The sequence below is a fragment of the Lynx rufus genome, unplaced genomic scaffold, assembly GCF_022079265.1.
Source record: "Lynx rufus isolate CCGP_SWC_20201006 ecotype Redwood Valley unplaced genomic scaffold, mLynRuf1.p SCAF_6, whole genome shotgun sequence".
Lineage (NCBI taxonomy): Eukaryota > Metazoa > Chordata > Mammalia > Carnivora > Felidae > Lynx > Lynx rufus.
Genome location: NW_025814878.1, coordinates 113,679,767 through 113,694,106, shown reverse-complemented (window position 1 = coordinate 113,694,106; position 14,340 = coordinate 113,679,767). Strand labels below are relative to the sequence as shown.

The 14,340-nt window shown below is 54.6% G+C and overlaps 1 protein-coding gene across 1 annotated transcript; it reads right to left on the bottom strand.

Annotated features, from left to right (window-relative positions):
• Window positions 1-4,655: 4,655 nt before the first annotated feature.
• Window positions 4,656-13,913, bottom strand: MLN (motilin). Its single transcript, XM_047101321.1, has 5 exons — window positions 13,870-13,913; window positions 11,130-11,253; window positions 8,949-9,065; window positions 5,614-5,722; window positions 4,656-4,813 (listed from the first exon to the last, which is right to left on the bottom strand). The coding sequence occupies exons 2-5, from the start codon at window positions 11,244-11,246 to the stop codon at window positions 4,806-4,808; spliced, it is 351 nt and encodes a 116-aa protein (XP_046957277.1). The 5' UTR covers window positions 11,247-11,253; window positions 13,870-13,913; the 3' UTR covers window positions 4,656-4,805.
• Window positions 13,914-14,340: the final 427 nt, after the last annotated feature.

The window sequence follows — 14,340 nt, the reverse complement described above, 5'->3', positions numbered from 1 at the left end:
ATGAGGATTAGAACAGGTAACTTGTTTAAGGTGCTTAAAACAGTGCCTGGTACACCTCCTAAGTGCTTATACTTAACCCCTATCTCTGCAGTGGCAGCACATGTGTGATCTCCCACAGGACACCCTCTTTGATTACAGGAAGGCTCTTGGCTGAGAAGCCCCTAAGGGAAGCATGGGAAGTGGTGGCAAAGGAAAAGAGCGCCATGGCTCATAGTTGCCCTTCTGCCCTCTCCCCTCTTTGTAATCCTTCTACATCCTTCTTCAGCTCCCTGTCCCAAACGTTTATGGCCGACCTTGGCCTCTTAGGTTCCGCTCCACTACTACTCCTCTAAATCAGTTCCCCTCTTCCCTGCCCATCGCCCACTCCCCATCACCCCCCTCCCCAGGTCTCCTCCTATTCCTTCCCTGGGTCACGGGCAAGGCCCCTCTGCCAGTGGTTTGCATTCCTGCCACTCGCTGTCCCACAGGGGTATTCCTACACTGGCCGCAATTGCTGGGAAAATTACAGGCTCAGCTCGGTCAGGCTTCCATTGTCAGCCTCCCCATATCCCCCAACTTAGCTGTTCCCATGTGGTGCAATTTTTCTCACCAAGTGTTGTTTTCCTTTTCTCTGCCTGTGTTTGCACGGAATGCCATGAATTTGATATAGTGATTGCCTAACACATATACCACATAATAGTATTTTATTTCTTTCTGAAGCACTGTTTGCATGACAAATGAGTTGGTAACATTTGTGCAACTCCTTGCAGCTGTGCAGTTCCATATATAAGGAATGAGCCTTTCGGCATCAATACTGGCCCCGTGTAGTCTAAGAGGGCTTGAAGCTGACGCTTAAACCAAGTGAACGTTCCGGCATTTCGCAGAGTTACGGTCTGTTTCATCACAATGGATCCCAGGGCGATTTAAAAATATGTACTGAACTAGAGCTGCCCCCAGCAGCGGTCCCCAGCGTGGGCTTTGTCAGCCTGCCTTGTGTTTGGGGACGCTGCTACCGCCGCACATACCCGGGGCCAAGTGACCCCCACCCGCCAAGCCTGTTGTCTTGCCTCTAGCCTGGAACCCATCATGTTGGCAGCTGCGGTTTTCTGCCCCCCTGTGGTCTACTCTTTGCCTCCACGGGGCTTCTAGCAGTTGCTGGATTCATCTCACTGGGTCGAACAGGCCTTTGGGGGTAGGGTGCTACCACTCGTAGGGTGCTTGCCAATCAGTGTCCCCCCTGCCCCCCGCCCCCATGCCCGCCCCCAGGAAGAAACCTCACCATCTGATTGAGCAAAGTCAATTGGAAAAACCCTCACAAGTCAGTCGTCCCTCTCAGGTCTGGGGCCTCTCCGTTTTCCTCCTAAACTCCTCATTCCAGTCCTGCCCCTTCTGTGGACTGATAGCCCCTCTGAGGCCCTCCATCAACTTTCCCTGCCCCCAAGACCCCATTACCTGCTTGTTGCTGCTCATTTTCCTCCACATGACCACCCACACCTTCTTCACGGACCCTCGTGTCTGCCCCAGCGCAGGCTTGGCCCGCTGCCTCGCGTGGGGAGCTGCCCGCAAGGCTCTTCCGGGGCCTTCCATGTCGCGGATGGGAACGCATATTTTAAAGTCAATGGCTGCTCTGCGTGCCCCCCCTTTCTCATCACTTTCTTGTGTGTGTGTGTGTGTGTGTGTGTGTTTTAAGGTGAGCAGCTCAGGCTGCGGGCGGTCTTCCTGATTTATTAAAGGCAGAAGAGGAAAAACAAGCTCCAATGTCCAGATCTACTTAGTAACCACATCCACACATTTAGCGGAGGTGAGGGGCCTCTAGGAGGACGTTCTGGATTCCCAGAGGGCTGCCACACCGCCTGCCGTCCTGCTGACCTCTCTCTCTGTCTCAGCAGAACCTTATAATAACAACAGCCATAAATCTTTTAGTGGCTTCCATTCTCCTTCTCCTCCTGCAAAAGCCCTGCACGCATTTGTCAGGTCCTTAAAGATGCTCAGGGACCACGAGCTCCTCCTTGATCTGCCTCCTCACCAGCCTCGTGCATCTCGCCAAGTTTCCTTGGAACCACATCTCGGGTGGGGTCCCACCGCGGAGTGGTGGGGCACGGGGAGAGCGTGGTTGAAAAGTGGCGACCAAGTGGGTGCCGTCTAGGCTCAGATTTTGACTGGAGTGGTCCCAGCACTGCCCAGCTTCTGGCCGCCTCATCTCGGTGTCCTGGGGAAGAGGAGAGCGCCTTAATCTCTCCAGGTCAACGAAGGGGCAACGGGACTCAACGGAGAAATGCCAGAACAGGTGTAATGGGCACTTATGTCGCCCGCTTTTCATAATTGGCTGAAAATGTAACAAAAGTCTCATTCTTCTGGCCACACTTTGAGATCTGTGGGTTAAGAGTTCCTTTAGAGGCACGGAATACATTCCCTGATGTCAATAGCGAATTGTGTATGAAGAAAAATGTAATGCTTTCAGAACATTTTCTTTTGGGCTTTGTCCATGATTAGATTACACTAAATTACAGAGTACAGATATCAGGCAATTACTCTTTGCTTTTTAACTATTCAATTTCATGGCAAATCCACGTAGCTCAGTAATTATAAAATCATACCGATGTGGTTGCCGAGAAAATACCTCATCATCTCCATCTTGTGAAGCTAGGTTCAGGTCGCCCTGTAATTACCAGTGGTCCTGTTAAGTGTAAAGTACATTCCAGACGAAGAGGGGTAATCTGTAACTCTCCGAAACTGCCAGTTTTCTGGAGATATTCTTGTAGATTTTGCCAGATAAACCTCAGTAACGTGTGAGGAAGAACGGCGTCCTTACCTGACTGGTTCCTCTGGGCACTCTCCCAGTCTCTGCTCCTGGCTGGGGCCTGGCCCTGGCAGTGGATCGCTTTAAGCAGGAGTGTGTCTGTCTTTACTTCTGTTTTGTGAAAATATGGTCATTTTGTCTTGGCTCAGCTCACAGTCTCCTCCCCAACCTCCCCCCAGTTTTAATTTCTTCCAGGGCTGTGCATGTCCTGTAAGCAATCGAGTCTGCTGTGCTGGAAACTGAGGAACTCGGAGAAAAAGAATTATTTGAGCCAATTGTGAGAAATTGAACAGCGGCAGGAGGAGGAAAAGGAGAGAAGAAAGGAGCCGACACGTCTAACCAGGCGGCTGGGGCACTGTGCATACAGATGCAGGTGGTGGCTGGGTCCCTGTTGCGGCTCATTACTGAGAAGCACATCAGAGGCCGCTGGGTGAGGGTCAGGGACAACAGCGCCGAGCTTTGAACGGGGCTCTAGGTGCTGTGGTTGCGGAGCCAATTCCCATTTTAAGAAATGCAGACTGCCTGGGGCATGATCCCCTCGGGGTCTCATTTCTCTCCTTGGCGCCTATTTCAACACTGCTATTCAGCCCCGGGATCTTAAGGAAAACCCCAGCAGGGTGGTGGGCGTGGAGGGGGAGGAGGGAGGAGGGGGAGGCTGGGGGTGGGGGGAAAGAGGTGAGCGCCCCCTGCTGGTGATGGGGGAAGGTAGTCTCACTGTAGGGACAGATCCTGAGCGGAGACAGGGAAAGACACAAAAGCAGTGTTTTCTCCATAGGAGGAGACGATGACCGTTTAATGGTTTTTCTGCTTTTTTGGAATGGGTTCCAGATAATGGCGGGAATGGCGTGGTGGTACTCCGAAGGGCGAGGAGGAGTCTTGGATCCAGTTTTCCCCAACAGCATGCTTTGTAGATTCCTACGTTTCTCCCTCCCTTTTCTCCCCTGCCCTGTGCAGCCCTCTCTCCAATTATTACAGAGTGTTTTGGCAGCGTTTCCTGGGAACCTGCAGCTGCCCTTGGGATGATCAGTACGTGCATAGGAAATTGTGGGAATGTGCAGCATGGAGGGTGTGGGTCCCATGTAAGGCCTGGGTGTTCCTCAGGACCATTCAGAGCACCCCCAAAGGACCATCCTTTTTAAGGGTTGGGGTCGTCTTGTTCCGGTAACTACTGTCTGTGGCTCACTTCTCGCAATGGTTGGGGTGGGTGGAAATACGGAATGGGCCTCATGTCTAATTGCTGATAACCTATGGGTAGAGGGAGCTGTGTTTCCTCTAAGGCCCCAGTTTATAAATAAATGAGCATCCATTAATGTAACATTAAATTAGAATGAAATTTCCCATCCAGTTTTGTTTAGAAGGCAGAAATCAGTGGGTTGACTGTGGAATTTTGCTGCGGATGTTGGAGCATGCAGTCACAAGGTGATAATAATGATAGTAATTTGCTCGTGCCTGTACCCTCATCTCAAGGCACGTATTACCACCTGGCTTTTGCAAAGCCTCATTGAGGTTAAAGGGCTAGCTGGAAGTTACTCAGCAAGGGGTTGAGTACAGAAGTCTTATGGCTCTCCAGCCCATTTAGACCTTGAGTTTGCCAATAAACAGAAAGTGGAGACCTGAATTCCTCGCTCTGCCACCGACTGGTGTGTGGGCCGAAAATGCCATGTCTCTGGACCTCAGTTTCCTCACCAGCACAAATCTTGCAATTCCGTGGGTCTCACGTGACAATTTGAACGGAGAATTTAGCCAAGGCACACGTTTTGCTACTGTATATGTGCCATTTACAGCTAACTCCCTCTGAGCTTGATTTTTCCCCCTTTTATGCAATGACCCGGGGTTTGGCCTTTAAAAATTAAAATATTAAATAAAAGAGTCGTTTCTGTTTATTTGCCACTTTATTTGCCGGAGGGGGCTTGCTTGGGAGAGAGTATGTTCCTTTGGAGCCCGGCTGTGGGGCATGCAGATTCCGGGGTCTCCCTCGGGTGGGAGGGCGCTCCCAGTTTCATCCACCTTCCCCTGGAGCGGGCTGTCATTTGTCTGTTGGGGAAAAACACAGGAGGTCTGCAGCTTGGTAGATTCAGCGGGTCCACTTCTAAGGCTGGCCGCCAACCCAGGGCCAACCCAGGGAGGAGGGGGCGCCCCCAGGGGACGCTGGGCCAGGCTTCTGGAAGCTCTGCCTCTAGCTTTCTCTGTAGCCTGGGGCAAGTCATTTAACCTCCCGGTTCTTCCATTTCAAACACCAACTCCCCACCTCTCTCCTCTCCTCCTGGGGACCCTGAGAAGTAATTAGTGGCTGTTTGTCAGACAAGTCCTGGCTTTGCACAAGTGGCTCCGGCAGACCTTGAAGGGCAGACCTTGAACCGGGCAAGGCCACGTGGAGCTCCGGACTTCGATTTGTAGAACAGATAAAGAAAATGCAGGCTTCTGTGGCCAGACTGCCGCAGGGTTTCCTTCAGAGGAACTGCCTGGCCTGGGTGGTGTTTTGGGAGGGAACACGCGATCTGGAGCAGGGGAAGGGTTGGGTGGGTTGTCGTGGTCAGCTCTGCCAGGAGGGTGTTTGGGAAAGGGGCCTGAGCCATCAGGGCAGGGCCTCGAGATGCCCCTGGCTGGGGAACTGGGCCTCCCCGGTCCCCAGGAGCCATCTGAGCCCCCGCTCTGTGATCAGGCTTCCATCCGAGACGGGGGCACCCTTTCCCGGAGAAGACCACTTCATGGTCTCAAGCACAAGGCAGAAAAACAAATCGCCATCCCCAAACCCTGCTCAGACGCACTCTGGGAATATTAACGTGGGTGGACAAGGCTGAGCCCCAGAGGCAGAGGCGCGCTGCCTCCCGTACCGTTCCGGGCAGGCAGAAGCACCTCACTCAGCAGCCCTTCCAGGGCGGCCCGGTACTTTTCCAGCTGCCTGGAGTTCATCCTCGTTCCAATTGCCACAGGAGCAGTCAGCTGTGAAATAAGGCAGAGTTAACAAGAAGGAAGAGACACGGAGAGCGCCATTAACCCCTGGGCGCCTCACGGGCGGCAGGAGGCACTGCCAGGAGCCACACCACCCTGCGGCCCCATTCTGCCCCATCCTCTGGGAGCCTCGGCCTCCCAGGACCCGGCAGGGAATTCTGGCACCTCCCCCCAACTCGATCCAGGGGCCCGGATCCTGGGAGTCCCCCGGACTTGCTGCCCAGGGACGATCAACAAACCTCCCCTGGTGGGGAAGCTGGGATAGGAGGGGAGGGTCTGCAGGAACCCACTGCCCCCACCCCGCCCCTGTCTTTTCATGTGGGAGGAAACTCTCCCTCCCCCTTCTCCTGAGTAATGATAACCAGCACCGTGAAGCCTTAGGGCGCAGGCGCCATTCTAAACGCTTCATGTATATTAAGCCTCTCAATAACCCTGTGATGTAGGGATCATTAGTGTCCCCATTCTGCAGAGGAGGAAAGGGAGGGCAAAAGGGTAGGATAACTCGCTCCAAGCCACACAGGTACTCAGTAGCAGAGGGAGAAGGTGCTATACCCAGGAGAGCTGACTCCAGGGTCTGTGCCCATGACCACCAGGTCTTCTCTAGCACCGCGGGGACACAGGCGAGACCCCAGAGTTGCTGTCTGGAGGCTCATCACCAAGAAAGGTGGTTGTGGCAGAGCCGGGGGTGCTGAGCTTGCTGTCACCCCCAGAGCTTCCTGGTTCAGTGGTCTTGGTTTGCAAACCAGCTGGCAGACTGGGAGATTGCCTGCCTGTCTGGGGAGCCGCGATGGAGGAGTCCCAGGCCCCCCACCCCCACCCCCCCACTGGTGGTGGGAAATGGGCTTGGGATGCCTGAAGGCAAGCAAAGGGTCCCCGTGGGCTCTGGCCTCCAGCCCTGCCGTGTCCTCACCCTACAATGAGGAGGCTGGACGGAATGATCCGGAAAGGACCTCCTGGCCTGTATATCATGTTCTAGAGGGATGGAAAGGGGACGACGGGTACCTCACCCTCAGCCTCTGAGAGGCATTCCACAGGATGTAACATGTGCTTTAAACTGCCTTGGGTGCGGAGGGCAGTCCTGAGGGAGCTCCCCTTTGCCAGCTGAACCAGTCACCCCCAGTTCCTCCTGGGGAGCCCAAGGAGCATGTGGGAAGGAAAGGCACACTCCCCTAACCCCACCACCCAGGGTGGTGACAGCACCGAGGAGGCCATGACCGACCTCCCTCTTTATGGACAGCTGATGGGGTCTAAAGACCCCTGGCTGGTGTCCAGCTCAGTTTTGCCCTGACTGTGACCTTGGCAAGGCCCTCGTTCTCTCTGCATATCAGTCTTTTCCTCTCCCAGGCCTCTTTACAGGGAAGTGTCCCTCCCCTCAGTCCTGGAGCCCTTCCTTCTCCATCCATACCCACCCCCTTAAGAATCCCACTGTCCTGGCTTGAAACTCCAGCTAATTGCCGATGCCTCCCACATTGATGTCTGCAGCCCTGAGCGCTCCTGAAGTCCAGACGGCTATATACACCTGCCTTGTGCGACGCCTCCACCTGGATGCCCACCAGGCATCTTATAGTTCACAGGTCCTCTCTGACCTCCTGACCTTCCTCCTGCCATCCTGCAGCCAACCATAGGCTTCACCGTCTCCTGAGTGGCAAATCTATCCTTCCAGGTATTCCGGCCCCAAACCTCAAAGTTCGTTTTTACCTTTCTCTTTCTTTATACCCTGCATTCGTTCTTTCAGCAAATCCTCAGAGCTTCTAAGTCGAAATTATTTCCAGAACCTGACCACTGTGCTCTGCCTCTACCTTGACCACCCTGGGCTCTTGGATGTGCTAGCAGCTCCTCAGTGGTCTCCCGAATCCTGCCCTTGCCCCTTCGGGCTGCTCTCAACACGGAAGCTGGGCAGACTCTTGTAAAATGTGAATCTGATCATGTCCCTCCTCCGCTCCAAAGCCCCCAGCAACTCCCACCTCAGCAGAGGGAAGGCAAAGTCCAAACAATAGCCTACAAAGTCCACGATCTGGTCCCACCTCCCTCTTCCTCCCTGACTCCCTCTGCTCCAGCCACTCCAGCCTCTTCACTGTTCTTCCACACTCTTCCACCAGGCCTCCTCCTGCCTCGGGGCCTTTGCATTGACTATTCCTGCCACCTGGAATGCTCTTCCCCCAGATATCTTTGTGGTTGCCTGCCTCGCCGTCTCCAGGTCTCAGCGCTAATACCGTCTCCTCGTGAAGCCCGCTCTGACCACCCTGTTGAGGTCGCAACCCATCCGCCTCCAGTCCCTGCCTTATTTTCCTCCACGGCACCTGTTAGGACCGGCCACGTTATGATGCTTGCTTCTGTATCCTGTCTGTAGTCTGCTGCCCGTCCTTCTGACATCTCATTTCCAGTCCCCCACTCCAGTGTGAGCTTCACGAGCTCGGAGGATGTATCTGTTTTGTTCACTGCCCTATTGCCAGGGCCCAGAACTGAGCCATGCTTCACACTTAGGGCTCGGCGTCTTCTCATCTGGATAAATGAGGCTGAGAACTTAAGAGCCGCGCTGGACAAACTCAAGGCTCGCTCAGGCCGCCACGATCTGTGCATCCTAACGCAGCACTGCGGGCCCCAGGCCCTGGGTCTTGACACTGTAGTCGTCTCCCAGGGCACCCTTGTCCTCTGTCTCCTGGTGACCGCAGTTGCCCCCTGACTCGTCTCCTGCCTCCACTTGTGCGGTCCCAGGTCTTTCTAAGTCAGATGAGATGACTTCCCTGCTGTGAACTGCCCAGTGACCTTCCAGACATGGTGCCTGGACCACTAGGCCCTGCCACTCTCTTGTCCTCTCCCAAATGCGCCCTGGCCTTGGGGGCCTCACACCTACCACATGCTTCCTGAGCAGGGCCTTTGCCGGCACTTTTCCTTCTGGGACGTTCTTGCTCTAGCCGTTTGCATCACAGGCTCCTTCTCATCATTCTGGTTCCAAATCAAATAAATGTCACCTCCTCTGAGAGGCCTCCTAGCCAAAGCAGTGCCCCCAGCCCCCACCCCCTCACCCTCTATCATGCCTCCTTACCCGGTGCCTTATTTGAGATAGCTGTGTCATTGTTGGTGTCTGTATCTCTCCTAGGATGGAACTTGTTGCCTGAATGTCTGGTTTGCTGCTGTGTTCCAGAACAATCTGTGGCTGGCAGGGGGAACCCTTCCCCACACTAGGTTTCTCTGCATTGTCCCCCTGTCTGCTCACCTTGATAACTTCGTTTTCTTCTTCCTCTGTGGGCTCCGCAGGGTCCAGAGGGCCCACTTCCTCAGACCTCTGCTGTACAATCAGGGATTTCTTTTGCCCTTTGTTCCGCTCCTTTTCCTAAGGGCAGAGCACAAATTTGCACAAAACCTGCCATCTCTCCACCGCCCAGATGGCCCTCGCCTGTCTCTGCCCAGGGTGCTAAGTGGTCTGAGCTTCCCACAGGCCAAAAGAGTTCTCCCAGGTGCCTCTACATGAGGAGTTCCAGAAACCCAACGGCTTACAAATGGCCCTCGGAGTCGTGCACCAATAGGTCAACTTGAAGAAGAATCCGTTCCTTTGTAGTTCAAGCATTGCACCCAGATTGTTACTGTTAATTAAGTTAAAATGCTGAAAATAAGGGCTGCCCTTCATGCATATTAAGTGTGGAAATGTGTTTTTCTTCGCAGAGAGCCATAAAAAAGGTGGCAAGACAGCCTCGCCTGGGAGGACGCCATGGGGTGGCCCAGAAGCTGGAGTCCCTGGGAGGTGATTTATAAGAGGCGAGACAGTGAGATGAATTATGGAGGAAGGAGTTTGCAGCTTCTTCAGAGAAATCCCGGTGCCTGGCAATTCTGAGGAGCAAAACCACAGAGCGGATCAACGCAAAGCGTTCTTTGGTTGCCATTTTGCTAGTTTATGTTCTACCGACGTTGATTGTTTCTGCCCAGACCTAAACCTTATGTGACATCCTGCTTGCCAGGTCCCGGGGCACCGAGATCAGACACACCTCAATCCTTTGGCTTCTCTAATGACCCCCTTGGGATTCAGCTCTGGGCCTTGCCTGGGACACGGTGATTCTAGAACAATTGGTTGTCCCTTCTGGAGAGGAAGCCGGTGGTAGAGAAATTAGGTTTAGAGAGCCTGCTGCCTCTCTTCCATATTTCTATGTCTACCCCTGAAGAAGGGGAGCTGGGGCCGGCCTTGCCTCTGCAAAGGACATAGGCCACTGGGTATGTGGAAGCTTGCCCCTGACAGAGTATGGAGGTGCAGAGGCCATGCGACCTCCCAGAGAACGGATTCGTGTGTTTGTCCCTACTGGAGCCGAGTCTCAGACAGGTGGGACACGACAGTCCCATCCAGCTCCTCAGGTCAAAGAGAAACAAATATCTACACAAGATACTCAGAACCGCTTGACATCTAAAGTAAAAGGCACGGGGAGCCAGTCTGGCAATCCAGTTTTCCAGAGGCCCTGCTGCCTGAGTTCCATTAAGCCTGTCTTGTTTTCTTCCGGGTTTTTTTTTTTTTTAATATTTTTTAAAATGTTTATTTATTTTTGAGAGAGAGAGAGAGAGAGAGAGAGAGACTGCATGTGAACAGGGGAGGAGCAGAGAGAGAGGGAGACACAGAATCCGAAGCAGGCTCCAGGCTCCGAGCTGTCAGCACAGAGCCCGATGTGGGGTGCGAACTTGCGAGATCATGACCTGAGCCAAAGTCGGACGCCCAACCGACTGAGCCACCCAGGCCCCTTTTCTGGCTTCTAAAGAAGAGGCTCTGACCAGCACTCCGTGGGGGACCAACCCCTCGCCCCCTCCTTCTCTCTGAAGACCCCTGCTCAGTTCTCACCTTTTCCCTTCCGACACCCCAGGGAGGCTTCTCCCGCCTCTGAACTTAGCACTTAACCATCAGCATCACTTACTGGGCAATTAATCCCGTCCTGCCTTGTGCCGTGTCCCTTTGTTTTCTATTGTTAGCGAATTTTTCATACGATTGTATCTTGGCTCCTGAGCCTGCTCCTTGAAGACGGAGGTTCCTCGATTTCCTCGCATGCCTGGCCTCTCACCCAGGGTGGCCCTTTGTACTACGGAGATGCTCAGCAAATGTTTATCGGCTTGTTAATTGAAAATTTCCTCTGAAGGATGGGCAGGGTGGGAAAAGATGTCACTTGTGGGAGCCGCTGTCACCTTTGATTGGTGCTAGTGGGGAATGAAGGCCGCAGGGAGGCAGCTGGAGTTTGGGGTCAGCTTGGGTCTGGGTCCTTCATGATCCCCTCGATGTCACTGATGCCAGCTATGCAGCTGATTAAACGTGGGTTTCCCCCAAGGGACACTTGTGCCTTAGAGAGACTGACACCACTTCAGCGCTGAGCAGCTGTGAGTCACTTGGACCACGCTGGGGAGGCAGGCAGCCTGGGGGATTTCCTACCCGAATCCTCTGGAGCTCGCTGTGGGTGAAGATGGGAACGAAGGCTTCCGTCTGGGAGGCCAGCATGACGGCCACGTGCACCATCAGCAGGACAGCCACGGCCTTGCGGGACACCATCCTGGGGCTGAACAACGACAAGAAGCTCTTGTCAGGTTCACGGCGCGCGCCCTGCCGATAGCTGTGACGTTGAGCAAGCCGCTCGGCCTCTCCTCGTGTGGGCCGGGTGTGGGGCTTTACCAGAGGAGCTCAGAGGCCCTTCTCTGCCCCAGAGAGGTGAACAAGTGCCTGGGAGAGGCCGTCCTGCCCCCGTCACACAACTGGGGGAGAAGCATCCCACACGCCAGCCACCCTCGTTGTTGCCGGTGAGGTCTTCCAAAGCTTCCAAAGCTCGTGAAGGGGGAAGGACTCCATGTCTCAGAAGAAAAACTCTAGATTAGCAACAGAATGGTGCCCCAAGACTCAGGCAGCCCTCACTGCTCCCTGGGATGGACCCAGGCCCTGATGACCCTGGGTGTCCCCGGGAGCACCAGGCGAAGACCTTGGGTCTGAAGAGAAAGAGGCTGGGACCCTTTGCCCCGGGGGAAGGCAGAGCCAGATGGAAATTTTCAGCAGGGAGCAGCCTCCCAGGGCTGGGAGTGGGGTCTCCACCCCTCTGGGGCCAGCGCATGCTCGGAAACAGGACTCTTTTGAGCCCCAGCTAGCTGCCTGTTGGTTACCATCTAGAAACGACAAGAGTTCACCTCTGCCCTGCACCTCCCTCCACCCCACCTCAGAATGCCACGAGTGCTGGGGGTGCCTGCGTGCCTGTGTGGGGGCCTCCTGTGTCCCAGGATGGGAGCAGGTCTGGAATGGTGGGCCGGAAGGTGGGCCGCCGACAGTTGCCAGGGACCAGGTGGGTGTGGTGACCTCAAGAGTGCAACGGCTTAAGAAATGGGGTCAGAGGGTGCCTGGGTGGCTCAGTCGGTTGAGCATCCAACTCTTGATTTCAGCTCAAGTCATGATCTCAGGGTCATGGGCTCAAGGCCTGCCTTGGGCTCTGCGCTGAGCATGGAGCTTGCTTGGGATTCTCTCTCTGCCCCTACCCTGCTCATGCTCTCTCTCTCTCTCTCAAAATAAATAAATATTAAAAAAAAAAAAAAAAGAAAGAAAGAAAGAAATGCGGTCAGTTGGGCAGGCTTCAGGCCCTGTCGGGATGGTCCAGTGGCAGGGGTTGGTGAGGGCGCTTCCTGCTGGGTGCCAGCCTTAGTTGATTCCGTAAGTAATTACCCCGGTGCTCAGTGTCCCCTTCTAAGCCCTCTCTCACATGATCCTCCCACTCATCTGGGAGCAGATGAAATCTGGGGAAGGGAGGAAGCCTAGAGGAGTGAAGACCTAGGGAGGGGCCAGGCCCCATAGTGAGGAAACGAGACCAGGGGCGGCCCCTGCTGCAGCCCGGCGTGGGGGTGATCACAGGGTTGCAAATAAAGAGCTTTGGGGGAGTCGGCCCGGGGCTGCTGGTGGGAGAGGGTCGTGCCCTGGACTGGCCTCTAAGTTTCTCTGCGGGTCCAACCCCAAATCCCCCTCTGGAGAGGATCTTCTAAGGTTGCGGGCTTGCATCCTGCCTCTTCCCTGGGACCTGTCTCCTCCGTCATCTGAAGCCACTGCTATGAAGCAGGACGCTCCCTCTGCCTTCTTGCGATCCTTCCTTCTGCCCCGTCCTACTTTCTCTCTCCATCTGGCGAACACTCCACGAGAAAGGATGAGAGAGCTCAGGCAGCCAAAGCCTCCCATGCCAGCTACATACAAATTCCTAGTGGGGTCAGAAGACCGCTCACCCACTGAAGGCGGACCCTCGGGAAGCCGAGACCCAGCCCCGGGAGGATCTGGAGGGGAACAGAGGATGGGTGGGGGGTGGAGAGCTCCCAGGCACTCTCCCCTTCCCCGTTCCTACGCTTCCCCGATGGTGCGTCTGTGAAGCCCTGTTTCCCTCCCAGTGGGGACGGATATGTCACATTTATGGCGTCCCATTTCCTTCACAGAGATGCTATAGAGCCCTTTTCATTCTGGTGTTCGCATTTCATTCGCTCCATAAGAATCAATAAAAACTTTAAATAAAAAAAGGCAAAATCCAATTGCTGCTCATTTTCTTGATCCAACTGGCAGTTGGCATGTCACCTACATTCATTTGTGTTTCTGGGAGCTCGGAGTGGGAGAGCTTTTCACTGTGTGATGAGCCAGTGACGTCCCTTTTCCATCTCCAGCGATGGGGCTCCAGCCTACAAGTGATCAGCTCTGGATAAGCGGGCACCTGTCTCCTTCCTCCCCACCCATGGTACCACCCGACCTGGCAAGAGTTGCCCCGTCCTGTAATCTCTTTAGGGACCAGCTTTCTCCTGAACTTTCCAGAGCAAAGCCTTCGTGCCAAGCGGGGTCCGGTGTCCATGCTGAGCCCTGGCTTCGGTACCTGGCCTGCAGTCAATGGCATCACGCATCCCAGACAGCCTCCTTTTTATCAGGATTTGCACCCACCCCTCCTCCCTCCAGCTTCCGTGCCTCCGGGGCTGTCCTGCCTGTGCTCCCACTATGTATGGCTTCAAGCTGCTTCTCTGGAAATCAGCTCAGGGCTTTCAGCCGGAAGCCTAGTTAAGTATTTGAAGGTGGCAGAGGGACATAGGGGAGATCTCTGGACTGGGCTGGTTTCTGCCTTGGGGCTCAGGCCGAACTCCCCCTCCCCCCGCCCCTCTCCTCTGTGGCTACTCACAGCAGCACGGTCTGGGTGGCACTGACCTTGTCTGTCTCTGCTCCTCCTTTGGTATCTGGCATATCTGACCCGCCCTTATATCTGCTATCTGGCTGGTCTGATGGGCCCTCTAGCCCTCCCTTGGGAGCCCGTTAACCTTTGGCCACACCTTGGGGGCTTTGGGTGGGGAGCCTGGATTCTCGAAGCTCACGGAAACAACAGGCAGGGCCTGGCACGTCGTTGGACTTCTGGGGCTTTCCCGGAAGACGACAGTCAGGATTTGGTGGAGGCCAGCTTCCACCCAGATGGCACTTTCCCGTCCACTTAGAACTTAGCTGCCGCTCAGAGGGTCGTTTTAACAAAAGCCCTTTCTTTTTTGTTACTTAAATATATGATGTTGTTGAGTGTCTTCAGGCCAGCTCTTTAGTGATCGGATTCTCTGTTGGGCTGTCAGAGAGAGTGCTGTATTAGAAAGATAACTTGCCTTCAGCC

What these genes read in the sequence shown, in the direction of transcription:
- MLN (XM_047101321.1), bottom strand. Translation starts at nt 11,246, where the DNA reads ATGGTGTCCCGCAAGGCCGTGGCTGTCCTGCTGATGGTGCACGTGGCC. An exon ending in GCGAGCTCCAGAGGATTCGG is followed by an intron (nt 9,066 to 11,129) that starts GTAGGAAATCCC and finishes CTCTGCCCTTAG; the next exon opens with GAAAAGGAGCGGAACAAAGG. An exon ending in AAGAAAACGAAGTTATCAAG is followed by an intron (nt 5,723 to 8,948) that starts GTGAGCAGACAG and finishes CTTATTTCACAG; the next exon opens with CTGACTGCTCCTGTGGCAAT.